The 24,637-nt window shown below is 38.4% G+C and overlaps 1 protein-coding gene across 1 annotated transcript; it reads left to right on the top strand.

Moving 5' to 3' along the window:
• Positions 1 to 12,648: 12,648 nt before the first annotated feature.
• LOC112786419 (uncharacterized) lies at positions 12,649 to 13,820 on the top strand. Its single transcript, XM_025829797.1, has 2 exons — positions 12,649 to 12,905; positions 12,977 to 13,820. Exons 1-2 carry the CDS (start codon positions 12,649 to 12,651, stop codon positions 13,818 to 13,820), a joined length of 1,101 nt encoding a protein of 366 aa, XP_025685582.1.
• The last annotated feature ends 10,817 nt before the right edge of the window (positions 13,821 to 24,637 follow it).

Raw genomic sequence — 24,637 nt, 5'->3', positions numbered from 1 at the left:
CACCGCAACAGCCGCTTATAGTTCACAATTGTTTCCGTCTCTGCCGGGCAGAATAAGATTGTGTCATCTGCAAATTGTAGGTGCGACAACTCCACATTGTCCCCCTACTAGTAATGGCGCAATGCGCCCATTCCTAACGGCTTCCCCCAGCATCCGATGCAACACATCCACGACGAGTACAAAAAGAAGAGGAGATATGGGGTCTCCTTGTCTTAGTCCCCTTTCCATCTTGAACGGTTTAGACGGTGTTCCATTCACCAGAACAGACATAGTAGTCGTGGTAACACACTCCTTTACCCAATTCCTCCACCTTTGGCCAAAACCCATCTTCTGTAGCACAATATCCACAAAGCTCCATCGTACTCTATCATAGGCTTTTTGAAAATCCAGCTTGATGATAACCACTTCCCTTTTACGCGCCTTCAGCCAATGGACTGTCTCACAGGCAATGAGTGCTCCTTCATGAATTTTCCTACCCTTTACAAATGCAGTCTGAGTCTCTCCAACCAACCCCGGCATCACAGGCCTCATCCTCCTTACCAACACCTTCGAGATTACTTTATACAGACAGCCCACCATACTAATCAGCTGAAAGTCCTTCACCTCCTTTGCACCTTCAACCTTTGGGGCTAATGTCACCCAGGTGACATTTGCCTCTGTAGGTAACTGTGCACTTCGGAAAAATCCCAGTACAGCTGCACTGAATTCCAGACCAATGTCATCCCAGCACTTCTTTATGAAGTGCATATTATACCCATCACTCCCTGGGGCTTTAGACGATCCGCAGTCCCACACTGCCTCCCTGATTTCCTCCTCTGATGGCATGACCTCCAATGCCACAGCCTCCTCTCCACTAATCTGTTTCACCAACCCATCCCTGAAGCCAATCCTCAGAGCATATTCCTGCCTATAAAGCTCCTTGTAGAACCCCCTAATGGCCCCTTTAATTCTTGCCTGATTCCTCACAAGTCGACCATTTATCATCAGAGCTTCAATCCTATTAGACCTTCTTCTAGCTGAGGCAATGGTATGGAAGTACCTGGTATTCTTGTCCATGTCTGCCGCATGCTGAGATCGGGACATCTGCTTCCAGTGAATTTCCTTCCTGACGTACCATTTTTCACAGAAGCACGCCAGCGCCTTACGTCTAGCCTCCGTTGTACCATCGTATATCCCATTACTCACTAAGTTGTCCAGCCTTGCGATCTCCTCCTCAAACATCCCCAGTCTCTTATCCATGTCCCTAAAAGTATTATTGTGCCAATGCCGCAAAGGACCCGTTAACGCCTTTAGCTTCCACATGAATTGAGCATCTCCCAAGCTTCTCCATTCATTTTTCACCATTCGCAGAAAACCGTCATGCGTAAACCAGGAATCCAGACTTCTGAACGGTCTAGGGCCTCCTTTTACTCTTGTACCTTCCACAATCAACGGGCAGTGATCAGACAACCCCCGCGGGCCACCTTTTAGCCGAATGTCCGGGAACTTCTCAGTCCACTCAACATTGACCAGCACCCTATCAATCCGACTACAGGACCGACCCCGAAACCAAGTGTAATGCCTATCCGTAAGGGGTAAATCCATCAGCTGCATATCATGCACCCACCTCTTAAAATCCTCCGATGATGCCGGCAAGCTAGTCACCCCTTTTCGCTCCTCTATTTGCAGAATTTTATTAAAGTCCCCTAAGAAACAGAAAGGAACCTGATACAAGCCCGCCACATAACTCAATTCTTCCCATACCTTGCTCTTTTCCTCCCTCCCATGTGCTCCGTACACCAAGCAGAAAGCACACAGAAAATTAGACTTTGTTAACGTCCCTTCCACGTACAGCCACCGTTCACCTTTCTGACAATTCTGAACTTTAAATTCTACCTCATCCCACATTAATAATAGACCCCCCCGCCGCCCCTTCGGATTCCACAAACTCCCATCCAACCGAATTATTCCCCCACAACCTTGCAACATCATATTTAGTAAGCATTTCTCTTTTTGTTTCAATCAATCCTAACAGGTTCAAGTTATACTTCTTCTTCAATGATTTCACCATACTCACTTTTCCATCCCCTCTCAACCCCCGGATATTCCAACAGCTTACAATCATATAACCCGAGCTTGACTCACCTTAGGTTTATTCTTTGGCCTACTTCTTCTTGCTTTTTCTTTTTGCTTCTGTAACTTACGCTTTGCCGCTAATTTCTCATTTTGTGCTTGCAAAATGCCCATTATGTCTTCTTCCTCGTCATACAAGATTGCTCCAGACTCCACTGCAAGTGCCCACGTTGCCGCATTTTCCCGCGTCTGATCCTCCTGTGTCGTGCTCCCTCCATGACCCCCTGAATCCCGTCCACTCTCCAACCCCACATCTGCTGCTTCCCCACCTGATGCCTCCCCGTTATCCCCCTTCTTAGCACCACGCTCTATTACGCAGTGTGCAAACCTCTTGCTTCCCTCATCGGGAATCATGTCTGAGTTTGCCGGGACACTCACACCCGGATTTATGGCCTCCCTTTCCCCTACGGCAAACATCTCTTCCTGGCTGGCCAAGGAAACGCGGTCATTCCCCCCGCCCACCAGCAACCGATCGAGCTCATCACCATCGGTCTCCTCGACGCCGTAACTTCCTGCCACCAGAACCAGCTCGTCTTCACGATCCCCAGCCACCACAGGTCTCCCCTCGGCGGTGCTTCCTCTGTCCGTGCCGTCCACCTCCTCCACGGGGATCCCTAGCCGCCCACCTAGCAACCGGTCGAGCTCTCCACCATGGGTCTCCTCGACGCCGTGACTTCCTGCCACCAGAGCCATCTCGGACTCGCGATCCCCAACCACCACAGGTCTCCCCTCAGCGGTGCTCCCCCTGTCCGTGCCTTCCACCTCCTCCACGGGAATCCCTAGCCGTCTACCCACACCACACAAATTCACTTCCTCCAACCCAATCAGATGAGGACCCGACCCGCCTCTGCTTTCCAAAGCGCCCGAGTTCTGCCCCTGCCCAAGCCCAAAAACTAGCCCACTCTCCACCCTCCATTCGCCCACTCCTCTAAGCCTGTTTCCAACACAAAACTCTGCTGGGCCACTACCCTCACAGCCCAGTTTAACCCCCACTATATTTCTTTTCCTCTCATGTGGATAGTTAGGGTAGCCCACATGATTAATGCCATGTTGTCCCATGTTGTTATATTTAGCATGTCCTTCCATAAACCCTCCTCCTCCAGTACCACATAGCTGCGTCACGGTTCTCTCAGACTCTACCTCACAAATCTCCTCCAATCCCTTAGAATCCTCATCTCCTGCTTTCTTGGTACTACTAACTGAATCTGCAACATCCAACCCTTTTTTGAAATTCAAATACTCAACGTTCATATCATTCAAAAGCACATCTTGAATTACTATTCTATCCTTGGCGGCCTCAGCCACCGAAGCCCCACCTTCAATAAGAGCCATTGCTGGATCCCATAGCACCGGCACCCTCTCCGGGACACTTTCCTGACTGCCCACAGTGCCATGCTCATCACAGACTAAGGGGCTCTCTTCCGCACTGTCCTCCTTAGACGCCTCCAAGTCCACCTCCTTCACAAAAACGCCGAAACCAGAACTCCCAACAGAGAGTTGAACCCACTCTCGAATGATCTCGAACACCCCCGTCTCCACACAGACCCGTCCAGTTCTGAAGGAAGCACCTTCCTTGGTTGGCATATCACACTGTAGTACATCCCCCCCACTGTCCACCGATAGCTTTGACTGTCTCCAGCGACCATGCATGTAGTGGGATGCCATAGCATTCGAGCCACACTTTTCGAGTGTCACACCTGTCAGACTCCCCCCAACGCCACACCCTATGGAACAGACACAACAACGTATCCAGTTTGATAGCATACGCTTCATCCGCATGTTGAGCCGAATCAAAAGTTAGCAGCACTTTCGACGCCCCTAACTCCCTAACGTCCACAATGTGCGGCATATTTACCCTCACTATTTTCTTCAGCGATGTTGGGTCCAAAGGTTTTACTGTTTTCCCCACCAAGCTTCTCCTCAACCATTCCATATTAGCTTCTACGATAGGTACCTCAATGCTTTTCGAATCATTCCGAGCCTGCTTGGTCGCTATTTGTTCATGCTCCAGGTATTTAACGACTCCTGGCTTCGTAGCCACCTCTTCCCGATGATTAGATTCCCGTGGACCTCCTTCCTGGTTGCCTCGTCGTTGGACATTCACCAGTCGATCCCTCACCTCCCCTTGCCTTCTAAACTTAGCTTCACCTACAGAAATCACCTTCCCTCGTAATCTCCATTAGTTCATCTCTGCAATAGCCTTCAAAGCACCTCCTTTGGTCGTATACCGGACAAAAGCAAACAGATAAATCATCCCATTCTTCCATTTTCTGCATAGATATATGTCGTTGATCCTTCCCGTCCAACAAAACAAGTGATACAACTCTCTTCTTGAGATATCCTCCGGAAGATTATCCACAAACACAGAGAAAGAGTCATGTTCTAATCGTTGATATGCTTCTCTATTCCAAATTCTTGGATCATCCCTTCTTCGATCAATGCTAGTGTTTCCCCCCCCCTCACGTTCTCTCGTGCTCTCATTTTTTCAAAACCGTTATGGATGGCACTGATGTCGTTCATCAGCTTCTGAAAGCGTTCTTGCAGCTGTGCGGGGTCCTGCCGGGGAGACGAGCAGCCACTGCCTCCCGGTGGTTGTGTAGAGCATCCTGAAAACAACTGGTAATAACAGACTCAAAAGCCTTGTTCTCCTCCAAAGTCCAGACCAGAGGTTGAGGTTGAAGTGGTTGATGACCATCGACATTGGGAATCAGCTCTAACATGTTCCTCGTATCCCACTCAGTCTGAGGCTGAGGCTGAGGCTGAAGCTGAGGCTGAGGTGGGGGATAACCACATGTGTCAGTGAAAAACTTATTCGTCGCCATCCTTACTATATCCGTCTGAGACTGAGGCCGAGGCTCAAAAAGAAGCCGAGGCCGAGACCGAGACCGAGACCAAGGCTGAGAACGAGGCCCAGACTGAGGCTGAGGCCGAGGCCAAGACCAAGGCTGAGGCTGAGGCGGTAGCTGAGGTGGTTGAGACGGTAGCTGAGGTGGTAGATTACCATACATGCCAATGGCACACGGTTGAGGCTGAGACTGAAGTGGCCGAGACCAAGGCTGAGACTGAGACGGTAGTTGAGCTGGTTGATTACCACACACGTCAATGGGACATGACTGAGGCTGAGACTGATGTGGTTGATAACCAGATAATGGGCTTCCACAATAGTGCTCTGTCCTCTTCATAACTTCTGGGAAATACTCATCAATAATCGGCTGAGACGGTAACTGAGGTTGTTGATTACCACACACGTCAATGGCACATGGCTGAAGCTGAGACTGAAATGGTTGATAACCAGATAATGGGCTTTCACAATAGTGCTCTATCATCTTCATAGCTTCCGGGAAACACTCATCAATAACCGGCTGAGGTGGTTGATTACCACTGACGTCCATAGCACACGGCTGGGGCTGGGGATCACCTACATTGTTTTGGTCCCCATTCCAGACGGGCTCAGGCAGAGGCGGAGACTCAAACTGAAACTGCGGTGGTTCATCGATATAAAAGTCTATCATATCCCACGGGTCTTTGATATCCCACGGATTCATCATTGCGGAATCTGATTGCTCGTCACTCATTATTCTTCTTCTTCTTCTTCTTTATTGGTTTCCTATTTCTTCTTGTTTCTTGGTTTCCTATTTTTAGATATAGTATTTATTTATGTAAGCTTCACTTTTTAAGATAGAGAGTGTCAATTTAATTTTATAGAGAAGTCTAGGGCCAGCAGTTTATGGAAAAATTAAATGATTTCATTTAAAAATTCATTCTAGGATTCTTTTTTTATCTTTTTGTATTATGTAAATGTAGATAGTTTTAATTAAAGCAAAAGACTATGAGAAGGCATTATATAAGCTTCACTTTTTAAGATAGAGTGTGTCAATTTAATTTATATTATATTATGGATAAAAATTAAAATATTTCATTTCAAATTTCAGTTTTAAAATTTCATTCTAGAATTTTTTATCTTTTTGTATTAAGTAAATTTAGATAGTTTTTTATTAAAACAAAAGACTCTCAAGAACAAAAGGCATTAAATATTGATTTAAATTAAATATAAGTTTAAATGTAAAACTAAAATTCAAATACAATATTGTAGTGAGGCCGTACGCGTTAAAGTAGTAAAATGAAAAGACATAGTGAAAATAATGAAGCCTAAAATCAAGGAGTTATCTTAGAAGGAGGAGATCTTGTCCAAAATTTTTCATTGGGATCAAAATCCAAAAGAGAGGAAAACATATAGATTTAAACTCAATATTTTACCCACCTCATTCCATTTCCATTTAACTCTATTGAATATTTTCCAACACATCATACCAAACAGAGAGGAAAACAAACATACGCAATTCTTCACAGTAGAAAAAGCTTATCAAAGATTAAGGTTAATAGTAATTTTGAATGCTAAAAAAATGGGTAAATAATTTTTCCTTAGTCCAAGAAGAGTGTATAAGAAGAGTGTAACCTTCCTTGGAATCAGTGTATCTGTGAAGCTCCAAGTTCAACTCTTGAGCCATCAACAATGCACCACTAGTGTTTGATAAGTTGCTCGAAAGAAAAATTGTGAGAAGAAGAGTAAGAAGGAGCTCCCTCTTAGTAAAAAATGTTGAGAAATGCAGGATGTGGTTGTTGTGAGGTTCATTCGTCACAGCTCACAGGGACATGACAACGTTAAGCGCGTTAATTGTAAAAATTGAACTCATTTGTTACCGTTTTATTTTTATTAGTAGTTTCAAATGTTTGAGGTTTGAAAATCAAACGGATCATCTAACGAGTGAAATTAGATATTCAAAAATATAATCGAAATTTAATTAGGATTTAATTGGATATAATAAAATAATATATAAATATATATAAAATATTTCTAAAAATATAGATTTAATTTTTTTTGTAGTTTATTATTTTGAATCAATTAACTGTTAAAATATATACTAGTTTAAATAGTTAATAATTTTTTTTTTATTTTTAATTAATTTTCTATCAAACAATATATATTAAATCGAACTAATTTGATGGCCAATTCTTAATTAATTGGATGGAACGGATTAATTTCAATCTGATTTTTAATAGGATGATCATGTTAGTTTAGGGGTGTCAAAAATTTCCAGAAAGCGGGGATTCTCGTGGGACCGCCCCGAATGGGGCCCCAATAGTGAAAAATTTTTTCTGTGGGGATGGGGATGAGGAGCGAAATTTTTTCGAGACAGGCACCCGAGCGGGGATCCCCGCCCTATCCCCGACAATTCCCCGAATTTTTGAACTTACTTAATAACTCTTACTTTATTTCTAATATAGGGTTTTTTTTTAGTAATTTCATTCATTGAAAAACTTTAACCCTATTATTCAAGATTTTATTTTATGGACTATGATTTGCTATGTTATATTTCTGGACTTATAATCTTGAATAAGATATGTTTGTATGTTTATAGTAATATTTTGGGGGAACACGGAAAACGGGGGGATGGGAACAATTATTCCCCCATGGCCGAACGGGACGGGGACGGGGATTAATTCTGGGAGCCCGCCCCGCCCCATTGACATCCCTGTGTTAGTTCATTTTAAAAAATAAAAACTCAAGATAAGAATTTTTTGATAAATTTTTTATAGAGATTTTTTTATATCTATAAGAGGTAATAGGAGAATTTGATGTCTAATTTTCGCTTTTCTATCTTGACCCTATTAATAAAAAGTAACTGATATAACTTTTTATTTTTAAAAAGGTCAAAAAAGTAAATTATCAATTAACTTTTTTTTTATTTCTATTACGGTTACTTTTCTATTTCGCGGATAACTTCCGATCACTTGATCTTCTTTCTTATTCCATTCTCTTCTTTTAAGTTTTTGTCTACTTTATTAATTTTTTTTTATCTCTTTGTATCTTTTTTCATTTATTAAATTAATTATGTGTTATTTTTTTTTGTCTTCAAAAAATTATAAAAAAAAATGACTCATAATTAACTATACCAAATGTCTTTCATTTTTATGATAATAAAAAAAAAATAAAAGGAATAGAAGAGTTTAGTGTCCAATTTCTGCTTTTCCATCTTAACCCTATCAATAAAGAGTAACTGATATAACTTTTTATTTTGAAAAAAAAGGTCAAAAAAAGTAAATTACCAATTAACTTTTATTTTCATTCATATTGCGGTTACTTTTTTATTTTACGCATCATTTCCAATCACTTCGTCTTTTTTTTTAATTCCATTCTCTTCTTTCATGTCTTTGTTTAATTTTATTAATTTTTTTATCTCTCTGTATCATTTTTTATTTATTAAATTAATTATGTGTTACGGCCCAGCCCAGCTGGCGCTCTGCCTGGCCAACCCGGCGTGCAGTGCTACCCAACCCGAGTGGTCGGTCTGCTGGGCGTCGCACGTCCAGACCACAATCCGGACACCTCCCCTTCAAGCAGCCAGCTACCTGACAGCTGGGAAGGAAAACTTTTGGAAAAGAGACCTAGCCTGTGGGACCCACCCTACTGACAGGGTATAAATGGGGAGGGTCCTACCCCTCTCCCACGGTACATCACCATTCCACTACTCTCACGGCCATCCGTATCATTTCTGACGTCAGAGTGTCATTATAGGTGGCTCCTCCTCACACCGCAGCAGCTCGAGAGGTCGTGAAGTCTCCGCCCTCTTCCTCAAGACCCAGACCAAGGCTGGTTCCTACCATTCCATCTCCATAGCTCACTGACCCGTCCGGAACCCGAAGTACCGAACATTATGTATTACTCTTTTTTTTTTTGTCTTCAAAAAATTGCAAGAAAAAAATGACTTATAATTAACCCTACCAAAAACTCCATTTTTATGATAACTATGAAAGGTGGTTATAACTTTTTAACAATTTGTGGTAATATAAAGATGTTTATTTATACTGGATTAATGTACAGTAAAAAAAGACTGAAAGTAGATAGAGTATATATTTTTTACTTTAAAAGGGATGAAGACAAGAAAAAAAAAACAGTCTTAATTTATATGGTTTAATACTAACTACGTACTCTGTGATATATTGTACTCTAACTTATAATTTTGTCTCAACTTTTAATAAACATAAATAGAAAATTCATTACATGCATACATGCATTTTTTAAAAAAAATGATATTATGAAATAATAAATTAAAATATTTATTTATAATATTATTTAATTGATATATATCATTAATCATTTGTTTTGTAACTTTTTTAGATAAATATATTAGTTTTACCGGATTTTCATATATCATATATTTAAAGATAAATTAAAAGTGTTCCATACAATATTAATTAGTTAATATTTTTTATTCATAACATCTTTTATTTTTTTAGGTCACATTCTATTTCATATGATTCTTAATTCTAGTATTTGACCACAAATTAGTCGTTCTTTAGTTTTGTTTTAAATCTTAGTTTAGAATCTTAATTATGTTTTAGGGCAATTTACCAAAATAAATAATTTGACTTCCAATTTTATCAGAATACACATTTTACAAAACGAATACCAAAATACTTTTTTTTTTTCATAAACTATATAAACCGGAGACCCACGGTTTACAAATGAACATAAACACGACCCTTTTGGCATCTATATCTCTCCATCTTCATGCTTTGCATCACTATGTCCCTCTGGCATTAGTCCCACTACATTGTTTGATTCTCCCATCATGCTCTCCAATTCTCAGGTTACTCCGCTTTCTCTTTTTTTTTTATATATTTTTTTTGTTAATTTTGTCAGCGACCCTTTTAATTATTTTGTTTCAATTTTATCAAAAGATCAATTTTTTGGACCCTAGGATGTTGTGTTTATTTATTTATTTTTGTTTTTATTTTTTTGTCAGGCTATGCCTTCTCTAACTATTGACTCATTTCATTGGCTAAATTTTCTATCATTTGATCAAGAGAATTTTAATGATGCTCCTGAATCTTCCTTCAAATTTAAGAACAATTTATTTTTATATAATATCAATTATCAAATATGAAATAAATTATAATCTTACAATAATTAATTGCATTTATATGTTGAAAACTATGCTAAGGTTGAAGGTCTAGGTTGGAAAAATGTTCAACTGGAAGCAAAAAAACACATATACACAGAAACCGTGAGACCTATACTGTGATTTCTAGCCATTTTGCATATCAACATAAACCGCTGTAGGGGTATAGTGGTTTATGCGCGTTTGCAATTCACACATAAACCGTGACACCCCTATCGCGGATTATGTGCAGTTTGGCTTCGAACGTAATCCGCAAGACCTCTGTAGCAGTTTATGTTTATTTTGTAAACCGTGGGTCTCCTGTCGCGGTTTACATAGTTTATGAAAAAAATGCATTTTGGTATCCGTTTTGCAAAATGTGTATTCTGGTAAAATTAGAAGTCAAATTATTTATTTTGGTAAATTGCCCTCTGTTTTAATTTGTATTTTTTGTTTAGTTTATTTTTAATCAAATTTGATTTATTTATGGGCAATTTACTGAAATAAATAAAATGGTCTCTAAATTTACCAGAATACACATTTTGCAAAATAGATACCGAAATAATTTTTTCCATAAACTATGTAAACCGTGACAGGGGTCCCGCGATTTATGAATGCACGTAATCTGCTACAGGGGTGTCACATATTACGTTCGAAGCAAATCATCACATAATCCGCGGTAGAGGTGTCGCGGTTTATGTGTGATGATGTAAACGTGCATAAACCGCTACAGGGGTCTAGCGGTTTATGCTTTGTCAAATTCGCCTATACATACCACTCAAGATAGGGAGTGGGACATTTGAGGAGAGTCATTTTCACACTTTTACAAATGGATAATGAGGAGAGCTTGTTAGTTCTAGTCCACTACTATGGTAAAATAAAAAAAAATTAATAGGCATGGTGTTAAGTTCACTGATAAAGAACCGCTGAGCATTTTTATCCATTCGAATGATACTTTGTCGGATCTGAAGAGGAACATATTGCAGAAGGCAGGGTTGTGTGGGGCCTAGTTAGTGAAGAAAGTGTTCTACAAGATTCTGATGGCGTTTGTGTCAAGTGGTGTGCAGTATGAAACATTTGTGATAGGGTCGGATGAAGACATGGAGGTCTTATTTTATTGTCGGCGGAGTTTTCCGGAGGTGAGAATACACGAGTTGTTTGCCAAGTTGGAAGACCGTGTCGACAGTTCCGGGACTTTAGTGCCAAATCCTCAGTCGACGACGGTGGGGGTGCTACGACTTCGATGCCTATCGTTGCACCTGGTAGTCTCTTAGCTGCACCTTCACTTGTTCTAGCATCGGCTGCTAGGGCATCTGGTATGATTACTAGTCTTGTTGGTGGTGGTGAGCCGGATCACGTTGAGGACGCGATGCGGGAAGATGATTCGGATGATGAGCCCGATCACATATCAGGAGATAGTGAGGAGGAGACTCCAGTGGCCCCACCTGCACCTCAGGGGCCATCCAGTTTTGAGTCCCACCAACAACTGCCGCATTTCTCGACACTGAACCTGGAAGCAGTGAGTCAACAACCGGATGAGGCACACACCTTCGAGGGTAATACTTCTGGAGAATTTCATATTGGCTAATCTTTCTAGACTAAGGAGGAAGTTGTGATGAGTGTTAAGGATTATAGATTTGGTCGTGGAGTTCAGTATCGGGTTATGGAATCAGATCATCTAAAGTTAGGGGTGGCAACGGGGAGGGTAGGGGCGGGTTTTTGCTCTACCCGACCCCGCCCCGCCCTACAAAAATCTGCATCAAACCCGCCCCGCCCCTACCCGCGGGTAGTAAAATGTTAAACCCTAACCCACCCCTGCGGGTACTTGCCCCACTCCTACCCGCCCCTATAATTATTAAATCCAACAAATAAAATTAAATTTTTAAAATTATATAACCACTATTTACATACATAACATAAATTAAAGTAAAAATTTAAATATGATATAATATTATTAATCATTTTATTAATTATTTTATATATGTTACATATATTATATATTAAAAATATATATTTATATATATATATATATATATATATATATATATATATATATATTATATATACCGAGGCGGGTAGGGGCGGGTTTAACCTAAACTCAACCCCGCCCCCGCCCCGCCCAAGTACCCGCCCCGGTGCGGGGGCGGGTAATTACTCGCTTCGAATGGGTAGGGGCGGGGTGGGTACCCGCGGGTTCGGGTAGTGTTGCCACCCCTATCTGAAGTATGTTGGGAGATGCAAGGAGTTTAGAAACGGTTGCACGTGGATAATCCGCGTGGCACTTCAGCAGCGCAAGGGTAACTGGGAGGTTAGAAGGTACAACGGAGCCCACACTTGTCTGGCCACTTCGATTTCGAGCGACCACCGAGAGCTTGATTACCACATAATCTGTGCTAGGATCTATCCGTTGGTCAAAGCCGATGAAACGATTACGATAAAGGTGTTGCAAGAAGCTACTGAGTCAACCTGCGGATTCAAGCCTAGTTATAGGAAGGTGTGAAAGGCAAAGCAGAAGGCAGTCGCATAGATTTACGGGGATTGGGAAGAGTCGAATGTCGAGTTATCCCGGTGGATCCTTGGTATGCAAGCAACGATGGACGGAACGATAGCTTTGTTGAAGACTTCTCCAGTGCATGTTGGTGATGAGGTTGATGAGTCTACAGAGTACTTTCATCGACTTTTCTGGACATTCTTTGAGGCTTTTGAACATTGCAAGCCACTAATCAGCATTGACGGTACGCATCTGTATGGGAAGTATGGCGGGACTTTGCTTCTGGCTATTGCACAAGATGGAAATTTGAATATATTGCCAGTTGCTTTTGCACTTGTTGAGGGGGAGAATGCTGAGTCGTGGGCTTTTTTCTTACCCCACTTGCGTCAACATGTGACCCACAAGAAGGGATTCTGGTGATCTCTGACAGACACAACGGTATTAAGGCTGCACTAGAAGAACCAGACAATGGTTGGCAACCGCCTCATGCATATCGGGCGTATTGCATTCAACACGTTGCAGCTAATTTTGCTCCCAGTTTCAAGGGTAAGGATGCAAGGCGGATGCTCATGAATGTGGCGTATGCCAAGACTGAGACCGAATTTGACTACTGGTTTGATATTATGAGGATTGAGAATCCGGCCATATGTGATTGGGCCAACCGACTGGAGTATGATAAGTGGACCCAACACAAGGATGGAGGCAGACGGTTCGACCACATGACTACGAACATATCCGAGTGTGTTAACTCTGTATTAAAGGGGACACGGAATCTGCTGGTTACTGCGCTTATGAAATCCACATACGGGAGGTTAGAAGAGCTTTTTGTCGTCCGAGGGCAGACAGCAGAGGCGCAGTTGGGATCAGGCCAACGGTTTTGCCAGGCGCTGGTCAAGGTGATAGAGCACAACTTGAAAGATTCGAGGTGCTTCACGGTTACTCTGTTTGACAGACATCAGTCTGAGTATACCGTGGCTGAGATGACCCCAACCGGTAATTTTTCGCTTGGGACGTATCCGGTTTCCCTCAGAGATCGCACTTGTGACTGTGGGTACTTTCAAGCTCTCCATTACCCGTGGTGCCATGCGATTGCATGTTGTACTCAGTCCCGATTAGACTGGACTACATACGTCCATGAGGTTTATACCATGAGTAAGGTGTTCAGTATATACCAGATAGGGTTTTTGCCCCTTATTCTAGAGGGTCTGTGGCCACCGTACACCGGTCCTACTATCGTTCCTAATCCTAACATGAGACGTGCCAGAGAAGGGTGAACGAGGTCAAAAAGAATCCGTAACACCATGGATGAGGCCAATACTAGTCGGCCGAAGCGATGTGGGCTATCCAGACAGACAGGACACACTCGCAGGACTTGCCCTCAGCGAGGATCCGCCCCTAGTGCCGAGGCATAGGTGTCATTAAGTTGTCATGATTAGCTTTTATTTTTCTTTTCTTATTTGTGTTCTTGTCCTGTTTTAGTTGTACTTACTGTTAAGTAAAATTGTACTTACTGTTCGTTTTACGGTGATGTGGTTATTGTTAGCGATTCTCTATGTAGTTGGATTCTCTTGAGTAAAGGTGTTCTAATTTTGTTGGTAATTCTATGAGTTCAAGAGACTAATTTCAATTAAATCAAAGCACCAACCTATGTTGTGCCATACATAAAAAATGCAAACCAAAGTTTCATCCAAAAACTCATCCTCCATGAAAATTGAACTAAATCCACACTAAGGCATAAACCGCTAGACCCTTGTAGCGGTTTATGCACATTTGCATCATCACACATAAACCGCGACACCCCTACCGCGGATTATGTGATGATTTGCTTCGAACGTAATCCGCGACACCCCTGTAGCGGATTATGTGCATTCATAAACCGCAGGACTCCTGTCGCGGTTTACATAGTTTATGAAAAAAATGCATTTCGGTATCCATTTAGCAAAATGTGTATTCTGGTAAATTTGGAGGCCAGTTTATTTATTTCAGTAAATTACCCTTTATTTATTTATTCTAAAGTATTGTTATTATATTTATAAAAATTCTTATATGTAGTTGATTTTTCTAGTAGTTAGGATTATGGCACTAATGTTTGAAAATAAAAATGTAGTGAGGAGAAGAAGAGAAGGAATTGTAAAAAAATCTAATATCAAGGATTAAGTTGTAATTTCAATCAAAGTTTTATTTTTTCTAATATGTCTTTTTTTTTTTGCATAAAAAACAGTTAAAAACGGTGAAAATGTAACTTAAACTTTTTAAATGAGTAACTAAGTCTAATATTTCAACTGAGAGTTTACTTCTCTTTACATTTTTTCTTTATAACGTACTTTTACATTATTTTTTTAAATACAACCAAATCACAACATTTATAAGGTGAAACTGTGAATATATATTTATATTTATTTAAAAAAAATTGTTGATTGATTTTATGTATGTTGTAAATTAAGACATTGTAACATTTTATTGTTTTGCTAGAATTATTTTGAGCTTTTTCTATCAATAGTTCAATACTTAATTTGTTATTTTTTAAAATCTAAAATAACAAATCATATTACTTCTTTATTTATGTGTAAAATTATTTTTATTTCAGGTTCTTTGCATATTCAAATAGTATTATGTCTATATTCAGCATATGTTTGAGGGTAATAATTTATTTCTTCTCGGGTACATAACATACTTATGAATAAATAACTTCAATTTTAAAAAGTGATTTTTGATTATTTACTTGCATTTCATCTCTTTAATTTTTATTTATTATTTTTAATATTATTTATTTATTTATTCGAGAATTCTCTTCAAAAACTATCAATTTAGTATTCAAATTATGTTCTAATTTTGTCTTTACATTTTTTTCAATTTTATCCTATTTAAGAGGAATAACTCAATAAATATCTAACTTTTTCTTCCTCGTTCTTTTTACTATTTCAACTCTTAGAATTTATAATTATTTTTTATTCTTTTTTATTTTTCCGTAATTACTTATCGACTATCCTAATATTTATACTTATCTTCACATGATATTTTATGTATATGTTCATTCACATAAGATTTTTAAATTTTTTTAATTATTTTTAAAGTGTTATTTACTTTTAAGTGAAACTAAAATTAATAATTTAATATAAATTAATAAATTATTTTACTTTATTAATTAAAATTATGATGTGATTGTTATTATTTCTCCATTCAACTAATTATAATATTACAAAAAAAATTTATTCTTTTGAAATTTTAGAAAATATGAATGCAATGATCTTTGAATTACATGGCTTAGGATTCAAAGATGATTTTTTAAATGCATATTGATTGAAACGAAAAAGAATATTGTAAAAATATGTATAACTAATAGAAAATATATTGATAATATACATGCTAATTTAAATAGCCAAAATAAAATAAAATAAGTAACAAAAAAATATAAAATTTTACCTTTTGTTTTGTGGTACAAAAATAATATATAATAATATAATAAACCGTAATGCTTTGATATAAAAATGAAACTTTTAAGATAAAATAAAAATATGTGATATTTTATACATTAGATAATTTAAAAAAATACTTATTATAGAGAAAGTTAAAACTTTTTTGACCTAAAAAAAACTATTTAATAAAATTAAGAGAGCGAAAGAGAGAGGATGTTAAAATTTTTTAACTAATAAAAAGAATCACCACCATCAACCTATTAAATTTGAGTAATATCAAGTGAAAATTAAGAAACAAACCCGAATGATAAATTCAAAAATTTTCTATCTTTCTTTATATAGTATTTTACTTTAAGTAATTATTTTTTATGAATAGTATTTAAATGACAAATAAATAAGTAAAAAATTCGCATTAGTTATAAAAACTAATGTCATCCTTAATACGATAGCATAATTTCAAAACATACAAAATGATATAATAAAGTATAGTTTAATTAATTTGCACAATAAAACAAACGTAAAACTTATATAATAGCAGTCAAATATAAAAAGTAATGACAACCATCTGTTTTAAGGTATTATATTAAATTATAACTTAAATTTATGTGATTATTAGTTAAAAACTTATAGTAATATACTATTTTTATTATATTAATTAAAAATGATATATTTTGGCATTAGTTTTTAGGATTACTATCATTAAATTTTGATAATTTGAACAAGATATTTCTTAAATTTTTTTATTAATAGAACAATAAAATTACTTAACACGCACGTCAATAAAAAATTATTATTTTTATACATCTAGATATTCAAAAGAGACAAAAATAAATTCTTTTAATAACACTTTAACAACTCATAAAAGTTAACATAATGGATGGTTATAGATCAAAGTGATAAATTCAAATTAAAAATTGTGATAATTATACTTAGTGATAATTAATTACAATCGGGTGAAGAAAAGGTAGGAGGAGAAAAAAAAAAGAAAGGAGAACAAGGCAATATAACAGTTGCGTTGAAACAATGATAGATATGTGTATAGAGAATAATAGTAAGAGAAATAATAGTGTGTGATACAATGAAGGAATATAATAAAAGTATAAATTAATAATTTGAAAAAAGTAATCAAATTAAAGATAATTTAATAAATTGAATATAAAATTTAGAATTATTCATGAAGATAAAGAATGTTTTAAATATAATGTTTTATCTTTGCTTCATAGCTCAAATGATATAGTCCCCCATCCTCATCTAAAAATTTTGGATTCGAGTCTTAATCCTAACTCTTAAAAAAATAAATAAATAAATTTATATAATATTTATAAATAATTACTTTATAAATGTTTATCATTATTTTATTACACATAATAATGATATAATAAATTTTTTAATATTTTATTTAATTTAAATTTATAAATTTTTAATGTTCTAAAATTTAAATAACTTAAAAATTTTTATATTTATTTTTAAATAGTATTTATTTTAAATTTTTAAATTATTTTATTAAATTTATAATTTTAAAAATAAAAATATAAAAATTAATCTTTTAAAAACAATAGAAAAACGGCTGAATCATCTCTGTTGAGCCGTTAGTATATATAGTTTTAAAAGTTGCAGCTTAGGTTAATATCTAAAAAAAAATTGAGAATAATACAAGTGATAGGATAAACTTATATAAAATATTATAATTTTTATTAATATATTTTTAAAAAAGAATGAATTTTAATTTTCTTAAAAAATTGTGAAAACTAAAAAAAAGAGAGAAAATATAAAATTATAGTTTTTGAGAAAGTTGAAACGAAATTTGAACCCACACTTCCATTAAAAAAAAAACCTAATTTTGATAAGATATTCAAATTAACAATAAAAACTCTTATGCTATAATAATTAATAGAGAAAAGGATAAATAGGTCCCTGACCTTTTGCCTCACGGACATTTTCGTCCTTGACCATTGAAAAATACTTTTAAGTCCCTGACCTTCACAAAATTTGGACGGATCAGTCCCTGACGGAGGCATTTGGACGGAGGGACTGATTCGTCCAAGTTTTGTGAAGGTCAGGGACTTAAAAGTATTTTTCAATGGTCAGGACAAAAATGTCTGTGGGACAAAAGATCAGTGACCTATTTGTCCTTTTCTCTAATTAATAGAAAAAGTTTAAGGAGCCAGTAAGTTTGTTAAATTCTGGCCATTTGAGTATGGGGAGTCGAACCCGCAACCTCTTAATTGAGTATAGGGAGTCTATGCCATTTGAGCTATTACTCATTGGCCCATCAAAACTATCATTGATGGCTACTAGATGGCTAAAAATCATAAAAGTTACTGGCCCTAACATTCCTCTAATTAATATATACTAAAGATTAGGATGTCTTTTAACAAATTTAAAATAAAAAATTATATAAAAATTATACTAAATAGGAGGGTTGTACTATCAAGATAAAAAAATTCAAATATAAAGGAAAAAGAAATTAAATATTAACTCACTACATGTAATGAGAAGATGAATAAAAAAATATAATGTATTGTCACCAATTTAGAAAATCAATCCCTCAGTAGAAAAGTTTCTATGTTTAGCAAGAAAGAAACCAAGAGAGCGGAAGTAATGAGAAAGATGTGAGAGTGAATGATAAACATTTTGATTCAGAAGAATAAAAAGCATAAGAGTGAGTTCTTTCATGCGTTTGGAGTGTGAATATTTTTGTTATAGAAAATTTTGATAATTTAATTAAATTTGATTAACCAAAAAAATTAGTCATATAATAGTAATGTATAAATATTATAGGGCAAAAAACACATTTAAGCCAAGGGGAGAAATTTATTACACATTTCAGCCAAATAAAAATCTGATTCATCAATCAACCAAAGCACACTATAATGTAATTCGAAGTAACTTCATTCGAATTACACTCCCACATAATTCGAAACAACATAGTTCGAATTATTTCCAACGTATGTGTATATGTAAATCGAAGCTACATGGTTCGAATTAAAAATAGCATAATTCGAAGAGGGTTCATTCAAACTACAAGTGAGCACGTGATTTTCAAAGAGTTCGAAACAAATAGATTCGAACTACTCACAATTTGAAAACATGGTGTAATTCAAAATTAGTATAAAATTATCAAATATAAATTAATTTTAACTCCTGTTAGTACATTAAATTAAAAATAACATATAAAAATGTACTTATATTTATTAAATTTTAATAACATATAAAAATTTAACGACTTCTTAAATACTCTTTTTATAATACGAGTACATTTTTATATACTTTAAATATTTTATAAAAACAACATTTAAATACTTTATAAAAAAATTATTTAATAAAGTGTTGTGTATGTTTATCATACAAAAATAAAGTGTTGTGCTAATATAATAACATTATAACATTTAAAATCATTTTTTTTCTAGGATTAAAAGTAGCACATGAAAAAGTATTATTGGTATTCTAAAGCTAATTTAATTAAAAAAAAAGATAGAATTGTATTTTTTAGGATTTTATGTACATAATTAGCCTAATTTTTTTTAATATTGATCAAAGATGTGTGTTACACTAGGTTATTTGGTTTCAGGTAAGTTTTACTCTACTAAAATTTTTTTGATGAGTATTATAAAAATTTGTAATGTACTTTTTTACTAAAATTTTGTAACGAGTACAATTAAATTTTTAATGAAAACGTCAATGATGTTTTCTTTTAAATTGATTTATAAAATTTTTTAGATTTGTGTCTTCTGAAAAGTAAATAAAAAAAATTATAGTAGAGTAAAACTTACCTGAAACCAAATAACCTAGTGTAACACACATCTTTGATCAATATTAAAAAAATTAGGCTAATTATGTACATAAAATCCTAAAAAATACAGTTCTATCTTTTTTAATTAAATTAGCTTTAGAATACTGTTCATACCCTGGCCCAACGAATAAGGCCCAGGATCCAAATAAAAAGGCCCAACCCAAAGGGTTGGCCTCACCTTTCGCCAGATTAGCCGCCACGAAGTCGGAACTAGTCACGACTTGCTCTAAAGAAGTCGGGAACGAGGATTAACTGGCAGATAGGCACTCATTTGAATGAGTAACTGCCCCTAGAATCTCTCTAACCACTTCACGAAGCAATATCTTAACTTCCCTAAGATAAAGGGACGGTTAACACCCTAGAAAAGTGGCACTACTCCAACGGTAGTTATTGGCTCACCACTATAAATACACTGACACCCCTCAGGTATCTCTAAGTTCCAATACTCCCTAGACCTGCTAACCCCTTTGCTGACTTAGGCATCGGAGTGTCTTTGCAGGTACCACCCCCCATTCACTCATACAAACAAGTCGGACGGAGGCCCCAAGGCGCAGACCCTGACAAAGGCTTCCTCCCTCAGACGATTGGGCCGACCAGCGCCATCCAGCCCATTAATCTCCGGTTACCTACCGTAACATTGGCGTCGTTGCCGGGGACCCGAGAGATCAACCAGTGATGGCGGACAGATCTCCTGAGGAGGGTCATGTGGAAACAGATTCTGAACAAGAGAATCTGGACACCAGAAATAGTGACGCGGACCTAACCCTCCAACAGGAAACCAACGATCAACACAAAGAAGGAACCTCCGGAGTCAAAACCCCAAAGGTGAATTCCTCAGAAGGCCGTGAGTCAGAGAAGGACGGACAATCCCATTCAACTGAGCTCATGGGGTTAGTCCATATTCACCAAAATCGTTTGGAACAGCTAGAACAGGAACGGGAGCGACAAAAGGAGATAGAAAAGCGCCTAAGAGAGGAGATGGATAGACGAAAAGAGTTAGAGGAAAAACTCTTAAAGCTAGAATCCTCCCTCAAAAGTCGGAACTCCCGTGATAGTAGAGAAGAGTCCCCCTTAGGAGGGGAAGATCCTTTTATTGAGGACATAATGAGGGCAAAAGTTCCGAGAAACTTTAGAAGCCCCGATATGGACCTCTACGACGGAACCACTGATCCAAAGCACCATCTGAGCAACTTTAAAAGTCGGATGTATCTGGTTGACGCTTCCGATGCTACGCGATGCAAAGCTTTTCCGACAACCTTGTCAAAAGCAGCGATGAAGTGGTTCGACAGTCTCCCCCCGAGGTCGGTCACCAGTTTTGAAGACCTCTCAAGGAAATTCTTGATGAGGTTCTCTATCCAGAAAGACAAAGTTAAACATGCACCAAGTCTCCTGGGAATAAAGCAGGAGGTCGGAGAATCCCTACGAGCCTATATGGAAAGGTTCAACAAAGCATGTTTAGAGATTCAAGACCTGCCCACCGAGGCAGTCATAATGGGGCTAGTCAATGGGCTCAGAGAAAGTCCATTCTCACAGTCCATATCCAAAAGACATCCCATCTCTCTAAGTGATGTACAGGAAAAAGCTGAAAAGTACATCAATATGGAGGAAAATACTAAGTTAAGAGACCTGAGTTGGCGACATGGGCACCCTCCCTCAACAAAAGAAAGAGAGAGGGAAACCAAAAAGAAAGAAGAACTCGACCTCGATAGACCAAGAAAATATCACTCTTATACTCCTCTAAAGGTCTCTATAGTGGACGTATACAGAGAGATTTGTAATACTGAAAGGCTACCACCCCCCAGACCCATTAAAAATAAAAAGGGGGAGCCGCAGCGACTACTGTGAGTACCATAAAATATATGGTCACTCCACAAACGACTGCTACGACCTTAAAAATGTGATAGAAAAGCTGGCTAGGGAAGGTCGGCTCGACAGATATCTCATAGAAAGGTCGGACAGTCATGGGAAGAGAAAGCGAGACGATATGAATAGAAGAGACCCACCACCGCAGACTCCGGAGAGACATATTCATATGATCTCCGGAGGATTCGCAGGAGGGGGACTCACCAAATCCTCTCGCAAAAGACATCTCAAAAGAGTATACCAGGTCGGAGGAGAGTCATCCGACCTCCCCACCATTTCATTCACAAATGAAGATGGGCAAGGAATAATGCGGGGACACGATGATCCAGTGGTAATAACTATGATCCTAGCAAATGCTCATCTCCACAGAACCCTAGTAGACCAAGGAAGCTCAGCGGACATTCTTTTTAAGCCCGCTTTCGACAAACTAGGGTTGGATGAGAAAGAATTAAGAGCCTACCCCGACACCTTATATGGACTAGGCGACACGCCAATAAAGTCACTAGGGTTTTTGCCTCTCCACACCACCTTCGGGAAAGGGGAAAAATCAAAAACTCTGAGCGTAGACTTCATAGTCATCGATGTAGGGTCAGCTTATAATGCTTTAATTAGCAGGACTACCCTTAATCGACTCGGAGCAGTTGTATCCACCCCTCACCTTTGTATGAAATTTCCGACTTCAGCGGGCATAGCAACGGTAAGGGGAGATCAGAAGTTGGCAAGAAAATGCTACAATGAAAGCCTAAACTTGAGAGGAAAAAGCTGAGAAGTTCATACAGTAGAGCTCGGAGGCGCAAAGGTTAGAGAGGAGCTGCGTCCACAACCAGGAGGAAAAACTGAGGAGATACAGGTCGGCAAAGAGGAGGGAAGAAATACTCACATAGGGGCCAACCTAGGGGAAACCCTAAAACAAGGGTTGACTAAGCTCCTAAGAGATAACTCCGATCTCTTCGCCTGGAAGGCCTCCAACATGCCTGGGATAGATCCCGAGCTCATGTCCCATAAACTCTCGGTTTACCCGGGGTCACGACCTGTACAACAAAGAAGACGCAAGCTCGGCCCAGAGCGAGCCCTAATAGTAGAGGAGCAAGTACAAGCGCTCCTAGAAGCCGGTTTCATTAGAGAAGTCAAATACCCAACATGGCTAGCCAATGTAGTGCTAGTCAAAAAACAAAATGGTAAATGGAGAATGTGTGTCGACTACACCGACCTAAATAAGGCATGTCCCAAGGACCCTTATCCACTGCCAAGTATTGACACCCTAGTGGACTCCAGCTCGGGATATCAATACTTGTCGTTCATGGACGCCTACTCGGGATATAACCAAATCCCGATGTATGAGCCGGACCAGGAAAAAACATCATTCATCACGCCCAGAGCTAATTTTTGCTACGTGGTCATGCCATTTGGGCTGAAAAATGCAGGGGCCACATATCAGAGGCTGATGAATAAGGTGTTTGCCTCTCACCAAGGGAGCCTAATGGAAGTATACGTTGACGATATGCTGGTAAAGACCAAGAAAGAAGTCGACCTCTTGCCTGACCTTTCACAAGTCTTTGACACCATAAGGTCGCACGGGATGAGACTAAATCCCGCAAAGTGCGCCTTCGCGGTGGAGGCAGGAAAATTTCTAGGATTCATGCTAACACAAAGAGGGATAGAAGCCAATCCCGACAAGTGCAGAGCTATCCTGGAGATGAAAAGTCCGACTTGTTTGAGAGAGGTCCAACAGATGAACGGCCGGCTAGCAGCTCTCTCCAGATTTTTGGCAGGATCAGCACTAAGATCCCTTCCACTGTTCTCCCTACTGAGAAAGGGACACCAGTTTGAATGGACTCCTGAATGCGAGGAGGCGTTCTAGGAGTTCAAAAAGTTTTTGAGCCAACCTCCTATTTTGACACGACCTATAGCTGGAGAAGACCTTGTCCTATACTTATCAGTAGCAGACAAGGCCATCTCATCGGCCCTGATAAGAGAAGACGAGGCCGGACAGCACCCAGTATGCTTCATCAGTAAAGTTCTACAAGGCCCTGAGCTAAGGTACCACAAACTAGAGAAGTTTGCATACTCCTTAGTAGTAGCCTCACGAAGGCTACGGCCTTACTTTCAAGCTCACACAATAAGAGTCCGCACGAACCAACCCATGAGGCAAATCCTCCAAAAGACGGATGTTGCGGGAAGAATGGTTCAATGGGCAATAGAGCTCTCCGAGTTCGACTTGAAGTATGAAACTCGGACGGCGATTAAAGCCCAGTGCCTCGCTGACTTCATTGCAGAATACGCAGGAGATCAAGAGGATAAACCAACTACATGGGAACTCTATGTAGATGGATCCTCCAACAAAACAGGAAGTGGTGCAGGCATAATATTGGTAGATGAAAGGGGAACCCAGATAGAAGTTTTCCTCAAGTTCGAATTCCCAGCTTCAAATAATCAGGCAGAGTATGAAGCCTTGATTGCAGGATTGAAGCTGGCAGAAGAAGTCGGTGCTACGAAGGTGATGATATACAACGACTCTCAAGTGGTGACCTCCCAAATAAGTGGAGAGTATCAGGCAAAAGACTCAAACATGAAGAGGTACTTGGAAAAAACTCTGGAACACCTTGGGCGCTTTGCAGAAACCGAGGTCAAACACATAACTCAGGATCTAAATAGCAGGGCAGACGCCCTATCCAAGTTAGCAAGTACCAAGTCAGGAGGGAATAACAGAAGCTTGATCCAAGAAACTCTCCAGGAACCCTTAGTGGTAAAAACAGAAGACAAACAAGAAGTCTTCGAAGTGGTCGGATTACACCTCGGATGGATGAACCCCTTAGTCGAATTTCTGAAATTCGACATCCTCCCCAAGGAGGAGAAAGGGGCAAAGAAAATCCGAAGGGAAGCCCAACATTATACCTTGGTGAAAAATATTCTCTATAGAAGAGGGATATCAACACCATTGTTAAAATACGTACCGACCTCAAGAACCACTGAGGTATTAGAGGAAGTGCATAGCGGGATCTGTGGAAACCATCTCGGA

The sequence above is a fragment of the Arachis hypogaea genome, chromosome 20 (genome assembly GCF_003086295.3).
Source record: "Arachis hypogaea cultivar Tifrunner chromosome 20, arahy.Tifrunner.gnm2.J5K5, whole genome shotgun sequence".
NCBI classification, from domain to species: domain Eukaryota; kingdom Viridiplantae; phylum Streptophyta; class Magnoliopsida; order Fabales; family Fabaceae; genus Arachis; species Arachis hypogaea.
The sequence above is the reverse complement of the archived record's forward strand: the minus strand, read 5'-3'. Positions and strand labels throughout refer to the sequence as shown.